Source organism: Artibeus jamaicensis, unplaced genomic scaffold (assembly GCF_021234435.1).
Source record: "Artibeus jamaicensis isolate MK-2021 breed Jamaican fruit bat unplaced genomic scaffold, CSHL_Jam_final scaffold_3307, whole genome shotgun sequence".
Lineage (NCBI taxonomy): Eukaryota > Metazoa > Chordata > Mammalia > Chiroptera > Phyllostomidae > Artibeus > Artibeus jamaicensis.
In genome coordinates, this window is record NW_026522040.1 from 8259806 (window position 1) to 8276878 (window position 17073).

The 17073-nt window shown below is 35.7% G+C and overlaps 1 protein-coding gene across 4 annotated transcripts in view; it reads left to right on the plus strand.

Annotated features, from left to right (window-relative positions):
* ZNF800 (zinc finger protein 800) overlaps window positions 1-17073 on the plus strand; it is a 50804-nt gene that overhangs the window by 21042 nt on the left and 12689 nt on the right. Inside the window, exon 6 of one of the 4 annotated variants that reach the window (XM_037137153.2) lies at window positions 1-1774. The exons of the other annotated variants lie outside the window; for them this stretch is intronic. Coding sequence (XP_036993048.1) covers window position 1 — 1 coding nt within the window. The 3' untranslated portion in view covers window positions 2-1774. Of the gene's footprint in view, window positions 1775-17073 lie in introns of those variants that run through there. 4 annotated transcript variants of the gene reach the window in all.

Sequence of the window (17073 nt, forward strand, 5' to 3'; positions counted from 1 at the left end):
ATAACTTCAAGTGATGTACGAAAAGGTTTGGAGTTCATTTTTGTGGAAAGACTTTAAATTGGTGTTAGAACCACTAAACGTCTTCAAATGGTATTTTGAGGAAAAAAAGTTTTTATAAATATTTGACTGTAACTGCTGTTTTCTCACTAAAGTGATTATCATCTAACCACTTGTTTCAAAGGCACTGCCTTTTCCAGCACTTTTGAAGTAGCTGTGACATTACATATTGTCATCACAGTCCATCAGTTAACCACCTTTGACCTTGTGCATTTGGTCTACAGTTTCTACAGAAATGTTGCAAATTTTGTTTTCCAAACAATTTGTTGATTGAAGTGATGAACAACCTGAAGAAAATATCACCACTGGTGATTTTTAATTGACAGAGACTTTATATCTTAGTGATTTTAGTTGTGTTCCACCTTATTTGGCAGAATTTTCATCTGGATTGTACAGATACATGATTTCCTAGTGAGTGTATGTTAGGACCAAAGACAAATTAGTATCAACACATTATACATATTTAGCCTACTCAATGTTTGTCATTATTTTTACATTCATTTACTTCTAACTTGTTCTCCAGCACTTAAATATTTGAAAATTTCATTCTAAAATATATACTACAGGAAAGTTCTAGTTCATTTTCATCCATGGATCATTATATTTTTCATTTGTAAACATCTGAGGTTTTTATGAAAATTTAACATTCCCAATTTTAAAAAAAGTTTTATACAAAGCACTTTAATGATAGAAGCAAGTTAATTTGTCAGTTTTTTTAAAGACCACACATTTACTAATGTTAATATGAAGGTAGTAAGTAGCTTACTGATATTTTATGGATGCAGACAATCCATGCACAACCACTTCTTATATTAGTTTATTTCTTTAAATGTTGCTTAAAAAAAAAGGCAGATGGGGCATAAACCCTGTTTTTTTTTTCCTCCCAAGTAAAATCTTAAATGACCACTTTACATAATATTTGATTCCTACTGTAAAATTTGGAAAATAATGATTCCTTGTTCATTTTTATAATCAAGATTTTAGGAAAAACAAATACATTTATCTTTATGAAATTTTGGACAGGGTTTATGTATTGATATTTTGTACTTTTTAGGGAATATTTTATTTTTTAGTAATTTTTGTCAAATTATAATTTTAAAAGGTACAGCAGAGAATATACCATGTTTTTATAGAGGTTCACACCTGTATTTAGGAGGGACCCTGTCCATCTATATACTTTTTGTATACAATTTTAAAATGTTGAAGATCCACAAGGTCATAATAAAATATTTCTATAGCTAGAAAAACATTTACCCTTCCCAGTGCTTTGCACTAAAATATACTGTGAAAGGAAACTAGAAAGACTGTAACTGTTGCTGGAAATGTTCTATATTGAATGTACATGCTCATGTTGGAAAAATGTACTATATGTGATGGAAATAAACCAGACTTGGAGTTATTTCAGCTAAATGTGCTTCAACAAAGGTGCATTGGTTGAAACTTAAATGTTTTATTATCAAATTTAAATATATTCATTGACTATGAGCAGCTACACTTGAATTATATCTTGATAGTTTTATTTTTAAGAATTAGAGTTATAATTTCTCTTTAATTTAAAAACAGATTTACTTTTCCACATATGGAAAACTTGTACTTATAGGTCTAACTTTAATGATTAATAGTGTAATATATTTAGGGAACTAAATGTGTAGGTGGTATTTCATTTATAAACCATCTTCTTTAGTTGCACATTATTAAACCTGTATGTTTGACTTTTGCAAGGTGTTATCTTTTACGCATTCCTACACACAAGACATATTCCAAAGATAAGACTTAAGTACTTATAACCAAAAGATGAGTCCTAAAAAGCTTGCGGTAGCTGTTTGCTTACAGCCTTTCATCTGTATGTCAGACTTTTCTTTTCTGCTCTACTTGCTAAATAACTGTGTGGAAGAAAGAGAAATAGCTTGATTTTTGTGGAGGGTAGCCCAGTTGCTGGAATTTCCTTACTTTACTCATCTGTTCCCACATATCTTCTCTGTCATAGCTCTAGGTCCACAGAACAGGAATTTAGATGGTGGAATTGAGGGTTCAGGGACTATCAAAAATATTATGTGGCCCAGTGAGGAAAAACAGCACTTTTTCAGGCCTGGTTTACATTAGAAGGGCCTAGAGAGATTAGGAATATTTTATCATAGTAGCCAAAGAGATTATGGTTGGACATAGAAGTTAGAGGTTAAACTGGGACCAGTTTATTAAGGTAGAATGAACAAGTAAGAAGTGATTAAAATTCTTTGTTCTTCCTATTCCTTTCTAGTCTTCATTCTTATTTTTTAGTTTAAGTTTGATTTTTGAGCTCTGTCATTCTTGAGATTCTTGAGAAGAGATCTAGGAAATTTGTGCTGGAAGATTTTTTTTTTGCACATAAGCTATATAAACAAATATTTATAGCACTATTTGTTATCGTTGTAGGGAGTCAAAGGAACCATCAGAAACTGTTTATAATATATAAAGACCTACATCAGAAACTTTATAATATATAAAGACCTGTGGCTACAAATAATATTCACCTTTGCTGCTATTTGCTCAATTAAAGAATTATTCTATAGAATTCAACTCATCCTTCTTCCTTAATATACCTTCCTCCCCTAAGTGATGGAAGAGTAGAAACAAAAGAAATGGCTTGTGCTTCATCTTCTCAAGTTTGTATAGTATAAGTGAGAGCTGGATGAGGTATGGCCAACACTGGGCAGGTATTCACTAAGATATGCAGATGTACCTAGAATGCACAGTGACCGCTGGTTCATGTCTTGTATTTTTTCTTCTTTATTGCCTATTTCAAGAGGAAAACGTGGAAGAATACATACATATTCTTGAAGATTATATAAATTACCCATATTTAATTTTTAGCCTGATTTTGTATATATGAGCTAAGTTTTCTACTGATAGATTGCTTGTATTTTTTAAAAGTACCTTAACATTTTTTTAAGGAGTATGTGTTTGTTAAATAGTTTTGTGGTCAATAGGCTGTTCCTAGTTTTTTTTAAAGGGCATATGGATGCAGTAGCAGGAATGTTTGCTGCCTTGCTATGACTTGAGGCTGTGGTGATAGAAGAGTTTCCCAGGTGTTAAGACAACTGGGTATGCAGATAGAGAGGTGTAAGTGGATATCATTTCCTGTTGTGAAGTTGCAGAAGATCTCTTCTAATAGCATGATCACTGAAGATGAGATAGAAATGCTTGTAAACTTTGGAAATGAGGTTTTCAGGTTTTTGCAGTGGCCCTTGGAAGTATTCCAGATTCTTAGGAGTTTTAGAAGTTATTTTTCTAATGGAATCCATAGAGTACCAGGGCTATCACAACCATGGTTTTCATAGTTGATCTGAAATCAAGCTCTAGGATATGAGCAGCATAATGCTAGCTCTGCTGTTAGAATCCTACTGCGCTCTGTGCTGTTCTTTTCTGACTTTCAGAGCTAATGGAAACCTCGGGATTAAAAAGAAGTAAGGATTAACAATCTAAATTGCTATTGTTTAGTTTCTAATCATCTGGCACATGATAGAATACAAAAGAAAACATATTTCACTTAAACTCACAATTATTTTGCTTTTCTAACTTCCCAAATTTATTTCTCCTCTTATAAATAGTTTCTGCAGCCTTTTTCTCTGACCTTGTTCTAAACTCTTTCCTATTTTTTTCTTCTGGTTAACAGAGATCTTAGTACCATGGTAACTAAAACATTTTTTGAGAAGGTAAGACATTGGGAAGTCAGCTCATTTCTTCCTTAGTGTTCTTAATGTTCTGCATTCTATTTGTCAGGGTTACTATATATTCTTAAGCAATTTCTTCTGCCATGTGTTCACTACTACTGCCCCACAGAGGGGAACATAGGTGCATCTGGTTGGGAAAATGCTTAAAGTTGGAGGTTTTTCTGTTTGTGCCTACTCAGATGAATTAAATTGCTTGATTGTGCATTTTTGAAGTCAGGGACTATGTGTTAATAATTTTGTTTAGTGCCCAGCACATTTTGCTGTATTCCCAGGCACTTTAAATAAATTGAATGATATTAAAGTAAGTAAGAGCTTTTTCCATTTCAAAACTGTGCTGTCATATTCTTTGGAGACTTGGGGTCCTAATTTCATAGATTTATAGTATCTCAGTGTTGATAGATTTCACTTATTTTAGAAGATGCTACTGGTACTAAAGTGAGAGTTTATGATAATAAGAAGGAATTCTTAGAATTAGCTAATAATAATGAGCATTCATAGAGTGTTTACCGTATGCCAAGCACTCTGCTAATCCTTCACACACACATTCCCTAATTTACCAACATCCCTATGAAGTAAGAACTGTCATTTCCTTTTCCCCATTTTATAGAACAGGAAATTGAAACTTATAGCAGCTCAGTGATTTACTCAAGTTCACATAGGTAGCAGCATATTATAGAATTGAGACTTGACACTAGGTCTGACTCTAAATCATGTGCCCTTGATCAGTACCCCTGACATTTGCACATTTTACCATTTGCAAAGCACATTCACTCTATTACCTTATTGGTAGCCTAGTGTGATGCTTTGAAGCCAGATGGTGAAATTTTTGGATTCACAAATTCTTTCCCGTGTGCACTGTGCAAGTTACTTCAACATTTTGTGCCCTATTACTCTACCTATAAAACGAGGATCCCAATATTTCTTAACCTCATAAGTTGTTCTGAGGATAAATTGAGAAACATTTAAAATACTTAGAATAATGCCTGACATGATACAATAAATGTTAGATATGATTAAGTGATCAAAATGTGGAACTTTATTACCCCTTTAGAAAAATGTGCATTAAAAGAGGGAACTTTATTGTTACACATCATATTTTAGCTGCTGCTTTTGTGTTTAATTCAGCCATTGAAAATAATCATTTTCTATCAATTCTAATCCAATATTACTACTTTATCATTCTTACAAGTTTTTCATTTGTCTTGCAAAAGGTGGTTGTAAGCACAATCGTTATAAGTTTTGTTTTTATATTTACTCCCCAAAGTAACCCCTCTGTCATAAAATTTCCATTATTATGTGTCCTGTCACAAATACTTTATTTTTGGTCATGTATAAAATATTTACATGGAATAAATATTAATGAACATAGCTGAAATATTTCTGTAAAATACAAGTAGGTGCTATTTGAAAGAAAGCATTTAATTATGGAAAGAGTAGATTCTTTAGTAGAGCACAATTTAGGCCAAGTCAGGAGTTTCTTTGGTGAGTGTGTCATGAAGAGATAAGAAGAAATGGCACTTTTCAACAGTTTTGCCAATGGTAGTCTTAAGTGGCAGTACTCCAAATTTTAGCTGAGGCCCAAGTACTGTTAAATTATCTGCTGAGAGGGTTTATCCATACACCTGACTGTTGGTTGATCTTGCATTTTTAACAATAAGATGATGATTTTAGAAATTTTAGGATTTAGGGACCGGTACAATTTGCAACACCAGAAAACCTTGTTTCTAGATTTGAATGACCTTTCATATCCTGAAACTTCAGATCAAGTGCTGGGGTTCCAACACTTGGCTTGTGTGGCTTCTTAGTATTTCTGATACTCAAATACTTGTGTCAGGTGTCTGGAGCATATTCCTGACACACAAATTATTATAATGTTTAAGCAGTAGAATAGTAGAGTGTGGTTGAAAATACAGCCAAACCAAAATAAACAATCCCCCGTCGCCCTCCACTGAATGCTTGAACAGTAATAACTTGCAGTGTATTTGGGTGTCCTGCTCTATGTAATCTGGTAACATTTTCAATAGAATGTGTGATGGTGATCGAGGAGAAGTTATTACAGCAAAAGAAACCTTAAGTGCATAGAACTGTTATTACAACTCAGGTTGAATATTTGCTTTAAATTCCTCTTATCTGTGGGATTATCCTGAAAATAAATTAACTCTGAGAAGTGGAACTATGACTGTAGTCAAACTTTCTTTCTAAGCTGTGCAAAGTATTTTTTTTTTAAAGTTGAGACTGTCTTGGGTGCCTTTTTAGACCTAAAGCCCAAAGTACCTGCTAGTTGTGACTGGGTAGCTTTTTATTTTGTGGATGGGAAGAAAAAGCAAGGAATGCTTTTCTTCAGAGAAGAAAATAGCGAAGCACTAGGAACATCGTGTGCTCAAGTGACTGAGTCATATGGAAAAAAATTAAGGAAGGAAAGGATTTTTATGTAGTTTCTTTGAATTTATGAGATAGAATTTGTTAGGGTTGTTTTATATGAGCTGCTCTAGGAGGATGGCCATGTCACCTTCATGCCTTTTGATCATTAGTTACTTATGGAGTTCCCTGGAATCCACCATGCTGGGCATTCGTAGATGTTTGAGACTTTTCAGAGCATCCTTCTCTTTGCATGGACAGGCTTTGAGGAAATAAGATATGGGGCTTCCATAAAGATAGACAGGAACATACTTTTTGAAATTTAAAAGTAATTTTTAATATTTGTATCTTAAAGTTAAACTTTCCTCAAAACACTTTTAAAGTTTTCCAATTTGCCCTTTCTTTGCCTGGCTGTCTTGACTAGTCCACTATTGTTTCTTGTGACTGTAAGAGAACAAAATCACTTATTTGCCATGACATATGGACACAGACAGATCTGTACATGCACAAGAGGAAGAAACTTTTAAGTTTCTTCCCTTTTAAGAGATGGTTTTGTTTTCTGTAACTTCCCTGGATCTCTTTTTAATCTTTAAGTGAATAATTGTAATGATAGGAATTACTAATTTTTAAGGTTTAAGATGTTTCTTTGAAGGCCCTTCTTTCTAAAAGTTAACTAGAGCTGAGTAGCACAGTAATTTAAACCACAGATGCTACAAGATGGAAGCAAAACCCACAGTGCTTGTATTACCAGCCACCACCTGATTTACCATGTCATCTAACTGCAGGTGTGTGAGTGCATGTGCACCCATATATCCAAATACTGAGCTATGCTTTTTATTTTGTTTTATTTTTTTGGTTGCAAGCACATAGTTTTCATTGGTCTATAGCTAGTAAGGAGAGGTTTATTAGAAGGCGTTATGTGGGGAAATGAGTGAGATAGAAGTGGCCAGGCCTTATGGGAGGGACTCTAGTGGTAATTGTACCAACTGGCTTTGCCATGTAGATTTCATAGAAAGTGGAAAAAATCAATGTAATTCTACTGATTAGGTGTTGGCGTCTTAGCAGTGGAAGTATTGCTTCTCTGCTGCTCTTATCCCCTTTCAGACTCTGCTTTTACTTTTTTGAAAATGAATTACCTCATTCTGTCTTCTCAGTATGGTTATTACTACCTCCTTACTTCTGTTGCTTACTTTCTCTGTGTCTTCCAGCTACGTTCCCTGTCCATATAGCTTGAGTTCAGACTACTGTAAGAGAAAGTGTGATTGGTTCAGTTAGATTGGGCAAACCTCCTGTGCCAGGCCTCTTCATAGATTGCTGGCTATAGGCTGTTCTTCATTGTTTGGCTGCTCTTGGGACAGGTGCTCTCTGTTGGTCCTATCATTGGTGATCATGGTGGCAGAGTCACTGGAATAAAACATGGCCCTGGAGCTAATAAAAGGAATCTTAGGATGAGAATCTTGCAAGAGGGATCTGGGTAGTACTAGAATGTAATAATCTTTCCAGTACACATGACTTTCTTCCATTTTGAAGGTAATAAAATTAAAGGTAATGTGTGAGCTTGACTCTTATGTCAGTGCATCACCAACAATCCTTTCCATGTTCAGAAAATGTGGGAAAGAGATTTCTGATAAGCATCTGCAGTTTCTTTCCTAAACTGCTTGGTGCTATTTCTATCTTTGGTTTGCAGAATCATGGACAGCCTGAAGTTTTCACTCAGAGCCATCACATTTCCTGTAACAGCCTATCAGGCCATTCTGTCAGTTACTGCTAATTTCCAGACACCCACAATTATGCTTCACAGTTTGGGTGATTAGGTGAACCCTTAAAATATTGCTTCTGCTTTTCTATTTGTATTTTCCACATTTAGGTTCACTCTGCAGTAGCTGCTTTATATCTTCGCACTCATGCCTTCAACAACAGACATTATTGAGTGTCCATGGTGAGCCTGGCACTATTCCATAATTTGGGGGAAACAGAATCACACAGTGGTTAAAGCATGGTTTTTTAAGAACATGCAGACCCAAGTTCAAGTTCTGGCTTCTTTACCTTACTAGCTGTGTAGTTTAGGCATGTAACTTTTTCTAAGCGTTACTTTTCTTGTCAGTACAATAGTATTAAAAACTACCTTATAGGTAGGTTTGTTGTAGGAATTTATAAAAGTTTCATGGTATATTGCATATAATATACTTAACACAATGTCTGGCTCAAGTAAGAGCTCAGTAAACATGTATTACTGTTGTAGTGATCACTAAAATTGATGATTTGCTGCTGGAATACTTCTTGGCATTAGGTTCTGGTTATCTTGCTTTGCCATTTGATGTTCATTGCCTTTTTGTTGGCATTAATCCACCTTTTTAATGAAAAGTCAGATGTAACATCTATGAGAAAGCCAAAATATACAAGTTTATTGTTACAATGTCATTTTATGGGTCTTCAATATACTGCCACTTTTGCAGCACATTTTTTTTTGCTAATTGTTGAAATATTTGTTGACCTTTTTGATATTTTGCTTCTTTGTGGTTAATGTCTTATAGAACAATGTAGAGTTTGGGGTAATAAAACTCAGAGCACATTTTGAGGGTTTTTTTTTGTTTTTGTAAATATTAGGCTATGGGCACATGAACATATTCTGACTTTACAAGCAAGAACCATGTTTTTTCTTTGTATCACCAGTGCCTCACAGTGTACCTGGCATAGAACAGGTGCTAAGAGCATGTGGAAGGAAGGAAAAAGGGAAGGCAGGAACATTAAAATCAGTTATCTTCAGACTTAACATTAGCCCACAGTATGTCCTTGCTTTTAAGCTTCTTTTCCAGTACCTCATTTAATACACAAGGGGAGACCCCCCAGAAAACCCTGAATTATCTTCTGGAGGTCAGGCCCATTGTAGTACAGGCTTCCCCCACTAAGGTGAGTGTTCTAAGAACCCATCTGTGTCAGTGTACTAGTTGGTGGTGGTGTGAGAGGCTGTGTTTGGCTTCAGTGAAAAATTTTTGAACACTTCTGGTGCTTTTTGCCATTTCAGCTTGTAAATTGGTGATTTACAAGTGCACCTGCCCAAACTGTGCTGTGTTGAGTAGTTTTTGACCAAAACAGCATGACCCTTGTGCCCCACCCTCTCTATTCACCGGATCTCTCCTCAAATGACATTTTTTGTTTCCCTGGATGAAAAAAGTCCTCAAAGGGTAACTTTGCAGGTGTGGGAGACGTGAAACAAAACAACAACAACAACAGAAGTACTAACAGGCATCAAAATCATTGAGTTCAAAAACTTGAGTGGTGGAAAAAATGCCTTAATAGGTGTATCCATCAAATGGAAAGTACCTTGAAGGTGACTAAAGTTTATACATGTAAATAAGTACACAATTTTTTATAAATAAGTTCCATTTTGGGGTGGTTCCCCTTGTATATAGCTTCTCTACTTGCAAGCTTGCAAGCTCCTCTTTGTTTTTGTTACTGATGGAATCTTATTACCTGCATTCATTTTGTGAGCTTCCTTGATTCTGCCATTGCTACTAAGTAATAGTGACAGGTTTCAAACTCTGGGAGTGCTGTATTGACTGTATTCTCTGATAAGTAGTCCATAATCAATCATGCACTGTATGGGTGTACACTTGTGATATTTTGATAATTCTTTTTAAGTTTTAGCTTTGTTTAATTTATGCTTCCTGAATTCTGTGAAATATAGGTCACATTTTACTTTATATTTTACTTCCAGATAGAAACAAAGCAAGCGTACAGTCATTGATTGCCTCTTCCATTATCTGTGTAATCTTAAATTGGAAATTATTAGTTATTTCACTTATCCAGTTTTCACATTGCAAACTTCAAAACTTTTAGACTGTCCTCAAAGCCTCTAACCCTGTTTTGCTTCCTTGATAAGAGGCAAACCTTATCTGTGCTGTGGCAAAAGGAAGAGGACATTTCTTTATGCTCTCCTTTTGCTTCACAATTATTTTTTTGTCTTCTGTTCCTTCTTTGGTTGTTTGGAGGAAGAGCTGTTCTACTTCTCCAAGTCCAACAATTCTACCCTTGCCAGTCTCCTTCCCTGGAGCTTCCCCCAACTATTCTCTTCTCTTTCCTCCCTTCTCATCGTCTGTCTCGTTTTCCACAAGCTTTTCCCACTCAGCTTACAAACATGCTCAAATTCCGTTTAGCCAAGAAGTAAACTTCCCCTTCATTCTACTTTCAGTGAAGTTACCGCTGTCTATTAGTCCTTCCTTTACTGTCAAACTTCCATGTTTGCTCTGCTTTCACTATACCTCTAATCTATTTCCTTGTCTTCTGTTAGGCAATAAGCTCTTGCCTAGGATAGTTCCCAGTATGTAGTAGGCACTCAGAAAATATTTGTTGAATGAATGAATAGTATAGAGTCATGTGTACACCATTCACTTGTGAACCATCTGCAATTTTCCACCTCTGCATTTCTACTGAAAGTTTGAAGGGCATCGATGACCACTTAGTGCTCAATCTGATGGCCTGCCTTTTTTCCCATCATGCTTTGACCTTTCTACAACCATTAGTGCTTACAAATTTACCTTTTCCAGATTTTCATGATCACTTAAAACTGGGTCACCTTGGGTGGTCTCAGCCTGATATATCCAAAATAAATAGACAAGCTCAAAGAATCTTTGGAAAATAATGAATCTTTCTACTATTTACAGAAGTCATCTAAGGTCAAAAGATACAATTACATAAAGTAAAACTTCATGTAAATTCTCTTTACCCAGCTCTCTTCCCAAATCCTCATACAGCTTGGCAGCTTTCTCCAATCTCTCTTCTGTAACATTCCGCCCCCTGCCCCCAACCTGTAAATTTTCTACCAAACACCCCTTGTCCACTTTTCCCATCTTCTGGGTTTATTATTTTCTTCTAGGAGTAACTTCTTTCTTTTTTCTTTACTTTTATATCGACACTGTTACAGATGTCCCCATATTTACCCCCTTTGCCCGCCTCCACTCACCACCCCCTTCCCTCTGGCCATCATCACGATGTTGTCTGTGTCTATAGGTTATGCATATATGTTCTTTGGCTAATCCCTTCACCTTCTTTCATCTAGTTCTTGCCCCTTCCCCACTCCCCTCTGACAGCTGCCCGTCTAGTCCATTTATTCACGCCTATTTCTATTTTGTCAGTTTATTTTGTTCATTAGACTTCACAAATAAGTGTAAGTAACTCCAGTTTAAATCACTTCAGCCTCTTGGCTTCTTCCAGGATTTTTTTTTTAAACACATTATCCTGCTCAGCATTCCAAAAGTCTGGGATTATTCTCTTGATTTCATCTGGTTTGCCCTCACTTAACTTTCTTTGCATGATTTTAATCAATCTTAAAACCTTATATGAGACACTATCTCCTCCAGTGTGTATTTCCAGAACTCCTGGGTTTGACTGGGTTTCCCCTTTGTGTATTTCTAAGGTGCCCCATCTATGACTATACTGAAATGATGTATTTGTGTCCCTCCCCTAGGCTGTAAGCATGTTAAGGGTAGATCTGTCTTTTACTTATATACCTAATATCTAGCATCATACCTAGAAGGTGGTAGATGTTTCTGTGAACTCTGATTCTTCCTTTCTTTGCAGTAGCTTTTGTTACTAGGTGTTTAAATATAAGTCAGAGTTTTCTTAGTCACTTTTCTTGTTTTATATTCTCAATGATTTATCTTTTCCCAGAGCATCACTTAGCACTTCTGTGAAGGTACCCTAGACCTGTTTTCTAGCCTACCTACTCTAGGATCATTTTTTAAAGACCATTGTTTTCAGAGTTGCAAGTCAGACATCTCCACATGAATATTTCTCCAGTATCTTAAGTGCAACAGAAACTTGCACTTATCTATCTTCCCTTTAAACTCGTTCCTTCTTTATGTGTCCCCTATTTCAGTCATTCACACTTCTAGCCCCCCACATACCTAGGCTAATGAGAATCCTAGGAAATAATTGGACTTCTTTCTGTCTCACACACTTTTTTTTTTTTTTTACCTAATTAGCAATCAGTGCCTGTCCATCCTGCCTTTGAATGTTTTTCACATTTGGATCCTTTCCCCCTCCACCGTTAGTAGTTTAGTTTGGACTCTTATCTTTCCTATACTGTTGCAGTAGTCACTTAACTGACCCCTTTCTAATCTGTCTTCCAAGCTGCTCTCAGAACTGTCTGTTGCTACTGTATGTTCATTGCTTTTTATCACTTGACTAACTTATTCTCAGGACTCAGCTTAAATACCACTTCTAAATAAAGACAATTTAAAGTGTGTCTCCTTCCCCTGGCCTGGTGGCTCAGTAGGTTGGAGCATTGTTCCTTGCAGCAAAAGTTTGTGGGTTTGATCCCAGTCAGGGCATATACCTAGGTTGCAGTTTCCCTCCCCAGTCAGGGTGCATACAGGAGGCAACCGATTGATGTTTTTTCCTCCCTTCTTTCTCTAAAATCAATAAACATACCCTTGGGTGAGGATTAAAATTTTTTTTCAAAGATTCAAAAATAAAGTATGTTTCTCTGATAGTTCTGCTTCATTTTTTTATTATCATGTAATACAGTTTGTACTTATGCTTACATCTGTGAATGGTTTTATTTAACATCTATCTTCCCATTGAACAGACATATAAGAGACTGGAGAGGGGAAAAAACTAGGGAGAGCTATGTAGATCCTGTGCCTACCACAATGCTTGGGACATAGTAATGTTTAAAAAACATTTGTTGAGTGTGTGGGTAGTTGATAGATAAATCAGTATAGGCAAGCAGGAGGTAGCAAAGGCAGAGAAGTTATAGGGTCCTGGAATCTTTCTACATTCTCAAGAATCCGTGGTTTGTGTTCTAGCCTTTCTGGAATAGTAATGGGCTTCTCCCTTCTGCTTCTTGCATTCATGTCCCTGAGGATGGGATTTAACAATTATATTACCCCACACTCATACTAATGCTGATATAACTACAGTAGATTTGGGAGCCCTCGGTGATGGCAGCTAGATTTGTTTACCTTTTAAATTGATTCATAGGTGGTACTGTAGGTATGTAGCCAAACGGGTATTTGCAAGGCTGTGCCAACCCAGATTCCTTTTGAGCCTCTTGTGTGATGCAAGCCTTTGTACTATTTGCTAATTAAAGTCATTATTACTTGTAGGACCAGCTGTGTCTGAAATGAGGTATTTATTTGCCTTTTAAAGATTAAAGATTTCATTTTAACAAACTTATTGTGGACAGAAGATAAATTGTTTAAAATATTATCTAGGGTCAGATTAGCAATAATGAGAAAATTAAACTTTTCTCCCATTGACCCTGAAGGGGTGTAAAAAATGTAAGCATTTCAGGAGGATTCTTCAGCTTTCACTGTGTTAGGTTGACTTGCTTCATTCATTCAGTAGACATATTGAGCTCCTAGTTTGTGCAAGACAAAATTAGGTGTAAGGGTTACAGAGAAAAACTCAGTTTCTCCTCTCAAGTACTATGGAAGAAGAACACATTATAAGGATATACAGCAGTGGAATATTAATTATGAAAAGTCTTCCCTTAAATCAATGAAGGCTTTTCATAATTCCTAAGTTCATTCTTGAGTTGAATTTTGAGTTAGTTGGGCAGAAGACTTTCCAGGAAGCTACAGAGACATGAGACTGCATGTAGACTAGGGAAGTAATATAAGACAAGGCAATGGCCAAATCAAGAAAGATTTATGTACCTAGTAGTATGAATTATACTTTTAAGATTAGGGGTAACTGTTGAAGGGTTGTAAGCAGGGATATCTGATAGCATTGAGGAGACTGAATTGGAGTGGAGGTAAGAGGATATTTGTCGTGGAGAAATCAAATGGAAGCCAGTTTCAGAAATCTAAGAAATGATAGAGGTCTAAATTTAGTTAATTACAACGAGACAGTGGAGATGGGTACATAATTATTTCAGAAGTAGAACTTTCCAGACAGTGGAGATGAAGAAGAAATTTAGTATGATTCTCAGGTTTAGTCATTCTGATTGGGCAGGTGGCTGGTACCATTTTTTAAGGTAGGGAATGGGAAAAGGAACACTTTCTGGGGGAAATGTTGAAGTAAAGTTTAGGTGTGTTGAGTTTGAGTTGCTTGTGGGACATGTAATTGGAGATGCTTAGTAGGGATAGGATATACAGACTATCAGTCAGGAGAGAGATTGTGTAGGGGCTGGAGACTTAGGCGTCATCACTGTACATGTGCTTGTTGCAGCGATAGGTTTTGAAGAGATTACATGGAAGAATAAATAGAAACAACATAGCACTTCTCATGTTCTCTTAGTTTATTATTTAATTTAGTTCAGTATCTTCCTATTTCAGTTTTTCATTTAGAAATGATGTTTGGCTAGCCCTGATTTTCTCTCTGTGACCTTCCCCACCCTACCTTCCATGCCCCACACCCACTGCCATGTATAAAATATGTAAGAGAACATGCATTTGATATTACTCTAAGAAATACTTGTACTGGGGGTGGTATATATAAGGGGACTAAGTGGCAATGGAAAAATACGATAAAGATTTAAAATTTTAATCAATTTAAAAAAGAAGTACTGGATAGTTAAGTAATAATAGTATTAGGCAATGTGAACTAATCCATGTGCTGTATTTAGAGGGCTTTTAAAAGTCTGTAGGACCTATTTTAAAAGATTATTTCTTTAAAAATGAAATATCTTATTTTCAAATATGAAACAATCAATTAGTGTTGTTGGACTGAACAAGGTTTGTTGAGTCCCATAGCTTTATTCTGTCTAGGAATTGTTTGTGATTTAGTCCCCATGTCTTTGACCACAGCAGAAACCATTTCTGAAAAGTAAGAGGAAGACATCTGGGTAAACTAGTAGAATCTTACATAATCCATACAATAAATTTAAGTAATTTCATATCCATAGCCAGATTCTACAGGAAAAAAATGTGATAGTAAACATTGAACAAATGATTGAATATATTAATTTTACTTTTTCAAATTGCACTTTTTGGACTAGTGCATATTTAAAATAGCAGTTAATAAAAACTAGGTCCTGCACTGTCATATATGTTCCTGTGACCCTCACTGGTTTCTCCCAATTTTGTTTTTTCTTTTTATTGAATTCATTGAGGTAACACTAGGTAACAAAATTATACCAGTTTCAGGAACATGGTTCCACACACATCGTCTGTACAAACACTGTACAGTGTCCATCACCTCAAGTCAAGTCGCCTTCCATCACCACTTATCCCCCCTTTACTCTCTTTTCACTTCTCCTTGCCCACTCCCTCTGGCAATCACCATATTGTCTTCATGTTCCTCAGTTTTTTCTCTCTTTTTCTCTTTTTTTGCTCAATCCCTCTAGTCCTCCAACCCTCCCCCCTGACCCCACCCCCAAAATATGTCAGCATATTCTATGAGTCTGTCTATTTTACTTGCTTGTTCATTAGCTTCTACATATGAATGAAATCATATGGTACTTGTCTTTCTCTGACTGGCTTATTTTTCTTAGCCTAATACTCTCAAGGTTCATCCATGTTGTCACAAAGGGTAAGATTTCCTTCTTTTTTTGTGGCCGTGTAGTATTCCATTGTGTAAATATACCACAGTATTTTTATCCACTTGATTACTGATGGACACTTGGGGTAATTCTAGATATTTGCTCTTGTAAATAATGCTGTAGTGAACATAGGGGTGCATATAGTCTCCTGAATTAGTGTTTTGGGTTTCTTTGGATAAATTCCTAAGAGTGGAATCACTTTCTTTTCACCTCCTTTTTGAAGGGAGAACCTAACAGTAAAACTTAGATCTTGCCATCTAGATAGCCACTAGAATTCAAGTGGAGGTTTTTGTTAACCCCAGAACTGAAATGAAGCAGCCTATTTACCCTGCCCAGGTCAAGAGGTATTTAGGAGGATATACAAAATAACCTTTAAGAAGTCAGCCTTGATTGGTATACAAATCAATGATTTAATACTGAAAGTGTAGGTCTGTGTACCATTTGAGCTATATAAATTTTGATTAACTTAAAATCTGCTTTTGAAGGGAAAATAATCCGAGGAGACTTTTTCAAATTTTAATAGAGTAAATGTTATGGGTAAGTTATGACCCTTAAACGTGGAAGTCAATAATAGAGATGGTGACAGACTTGAAGAAAAGGATAGCTATAATAAAAGAACACTTATTATAATCTTACAGTTTGTAGTAAAATGAGGAAAAACCTTTAAAGTTTTCTGCTCTAATGCTTAGAAAGGGGTTTCTTTTTCTTATTTCTTGAATTTTAAATTTATCAATAATAGGCATTAATATAAACCTCATGTCCATGTCAAAATAACACAAGGCACATGATATAGCACAGAATCATTTTAAATCATCAAACTTCAGTACCTGGTTCAAATCTTTTTAAAATAAATTTGTTTTTTAACATGGATTTTTTTTTATGGCAAGCCTCTATATACCCATTCTTTTTGTTTTTAAGATTTTATTTTTTAATTTATTTTTAGAAGGAGGGGAAAGGAGAGAGAAAGAGGAAGAGAAACATTGTTGTATGAGAGAAACATTCATCAGTTGCCTCTCGAATACCCCCAACTGGGGGGGACCCAGCCTCCAACCCAGGCATGTGCCCTGAGCCGGAATTGAACTGGTGACCTTTCAGTTTGTGGGTTGATACACAACCCACTGAGCCACACCAATCAGGGTTATACATCCATTCTTACTTCAGTAAATCATTAAGAGGCTATTGAATAAAGGTAATATCAGTTAGGCAAAGGCTTGTAACAAATGAATAGTGGAATATATTTTTAGAATATATACTTTCTGCATTGAGGACTTTGCTTAACCTTTATATTTGTTGATATTCTTTCTCATACTGTTTCAACATTTTACAGATTTATCAGTGTGTTACCAATAAAACACACACTTGAATGCATGGGTTGCAAACACAAACACTTTTTAAAATGAAATAATGGATATGTTTAACTTACATTGCATATTTTTCCAGAAGTTAAGTGGTTAGATATTA